The sequence below is a fragment of the Cynara cardunculus genome, assembly GCF_001531365.2.
Source record: "Cynara cardunculus var. scolymus isolate 2C chromosome LG 12, CcrdV1, whole genome shotgun sequence".
Lineage (NCBI taxonomy): Eukaryota > Viridiplantae > Streptophyta > Magnoliopsida > Asterales > Asteraceae > Cynara > Cynara cardunculus.
The window spans coordinates 30744617-30746721 of record NC_037539.1 but is presented as its reverse complement, the minus strand read 5'-3'; the positions used below and the strand labels follow the sequence as shown (position 1 = coordinate 30746721).

At 39.7% G+C, this 2105-nt stretch overlaps 1 protein-coding gene across 1 annotated transcript; it reads right to left on the bottom strand.

The window, feature by feature from the left end:
* Positions 1-324: 324 nt before the first annotated feature.
* Positions 325-1808, bottom strand: LOC112523823 (protein GRAVITROPIC IN THE LIGHT 1-like). The gene has a single exon (XM_025133495.1). The coding sequence runs from the start codon at positions 1806-1808 to the stop codon at positions 447-449; it is 1362 nt and encodes a 453-aa protein (XP_024989263.1). The 3' UTR covers positions 325-446.
* Positions 1809-2105: the final 297 nt, after the last annotated feature.

Sequence of the window (2105 nt, the reverse complement as noted above, 5' to 3'; positions counted from 1 at the left end):
GGGGCTGTTTGGTAGTTGATAAATCATTAAGTGATCATAATGATTAAGTGGCTCTCATGATATAATGTAAAATAAAATTAATTGTTTGATAATTATTTACAATGAAATTAGGACTACTAATTATTAAGAGAGACCTAATATACAAAATCATTCAGAGAGTTTTAGAATAATTAAAAGACAGATTTTTTTTTACCAAATAAGATTCACTTCTTACCGATTTTGAGATTACCTCTTAATAAAACTATTAAAAGATAAACAAACAACCTCTCGCTATTTATTTTGGAATATAGCAAGTATTTTTAATGAAAATTTGTTAAGTAACTTAAATCAACATCGGCGCGTGAAGAATTGATTATTCAATTACCATTACAGTATGATATGATATAATAATACTACGTATAATCCACTGTACAATCACAAAACCCTCCGTTACCCTTTGGCCGGAACTACCCTCGTGCCACCGCCGCCGTCACATATACATGACTTTGCACCACCGTTTCTCCGATCTTAAAACCTGGAACCACCGTAAACGCCACCCGCAGCTCATCGCCACTTTGACCACCGCTAAACGCCTCATCGGTCACAGCCTCCATATACACCTCCGAAAACCGACAACCTTTCCTCACCTCAAAAACACTCACTTCCTTATCAAACGCCGACGCTAAACACCGTAAGACCCACACGCGCCTCGCCATCTCCGTAAACGCGCCGAAGAACGCCGTGTCGGGAAACTGCCAGGTGTTTAACGTTTTCCGTTGACTGAGGTTTCCGTATAACGAAGCCTCCATTTTGGGATGCACCAGTCGCATGTACTTGGCGCGTGTGAACTTCCCGAACGCCGATCTTGGGTTTTCTTTCAGTAATTGCGTCGTCGTCAATGATTTCATCTTCTTGAAGTGATTAAACGATTGAAATCGATCTTCTACTTCTTCTTCATCATCGTCGTCGTTAAAACCCACGAACATCTCACGAGCAACGTATGATTCGATAGCGAAACATCTGTAACTCAATTTGGAGAAAACGACATTCGGTTCGATTGCTTTCACGGCGGCATCTATATCCCAATGAGCATTTCCCATATCACGAACCAATAGTTTCACAAAGTTTCTTATCGATCTAAGAGCGTAGTGTAGGACAGCGATGAAATTTGTCGGGGTTAGATCAGACAAATTGACGTTATCCAAGATTGGGAAACACCCACTTGAATTCAGCTTTGTTTCGATGGATATGTTGGTGGAATCAGCTTCCACCAATTGTTTCCGAAGCGAAGAAAGTTGAAAATCTTTGGATTTAATCTCTCTTTCCATTTTATTCATGGTGATTTCGTACATCTTCATAAGGCTTTGTTGCTCTTGGATTTCCGAGAGCAAGAGGGTGACATGAGGTGGCGAAGAATCGATCTGTTTCTTCAAGAAACTCCGTTTCAACTCCGATATGGCTTTGAGTTCGTCAACCACAGCTTGATCGGCGCATTGTACAGCTTCACCACTATAAGGAAACTGAGCGGCTTGTAACTCGGCATACGCAGCTTTCAGGGACGAAATAGTGGCAAAGAGCTTAGCAACAAAAGCTTCCATGGCAGCTCTGTTTCGGAGGTGCGCATCGTCCACAGAGTGTTTGTTGAAAAGCCTGTGAGAATCACTTCCAGAGTCATAGTTCTTAAACTTGTTTTCATGAGGGAGAAGCAAGCAAAAGCCATTGTTGGAGAAGGATTTAGTTGATTTCTTGAAAGGCAAGACCTTGTGAAAGGTTTTAGAGAATTTGCTTCGAGATGCAGAAGTGGGTTTAATGGTGGTTCTTGAGTCCATGTAAGAGATGGAGTTGCAGAAAGAATGTGTGGATGAACATGAGGATGGAGGAAGATGAAGGAAAAGAAAAGAAAAGAAAAGAAAAGGCAATGAGAGTGAGTGAGGAAGTGGAAGCCGGAGATGGAGGTGTTTACAGGATGATATAAAGCCCGTGAAAGAAGGGGGAGGTTCCTTTAATGCAAGACTCGAGCTTTAACTTTACAATCATTTTTTTCTTTTCTTTTTACTATAAATAAATTATGTATTTTATATATATATATATATATATATATATATATATATATATATATATATATA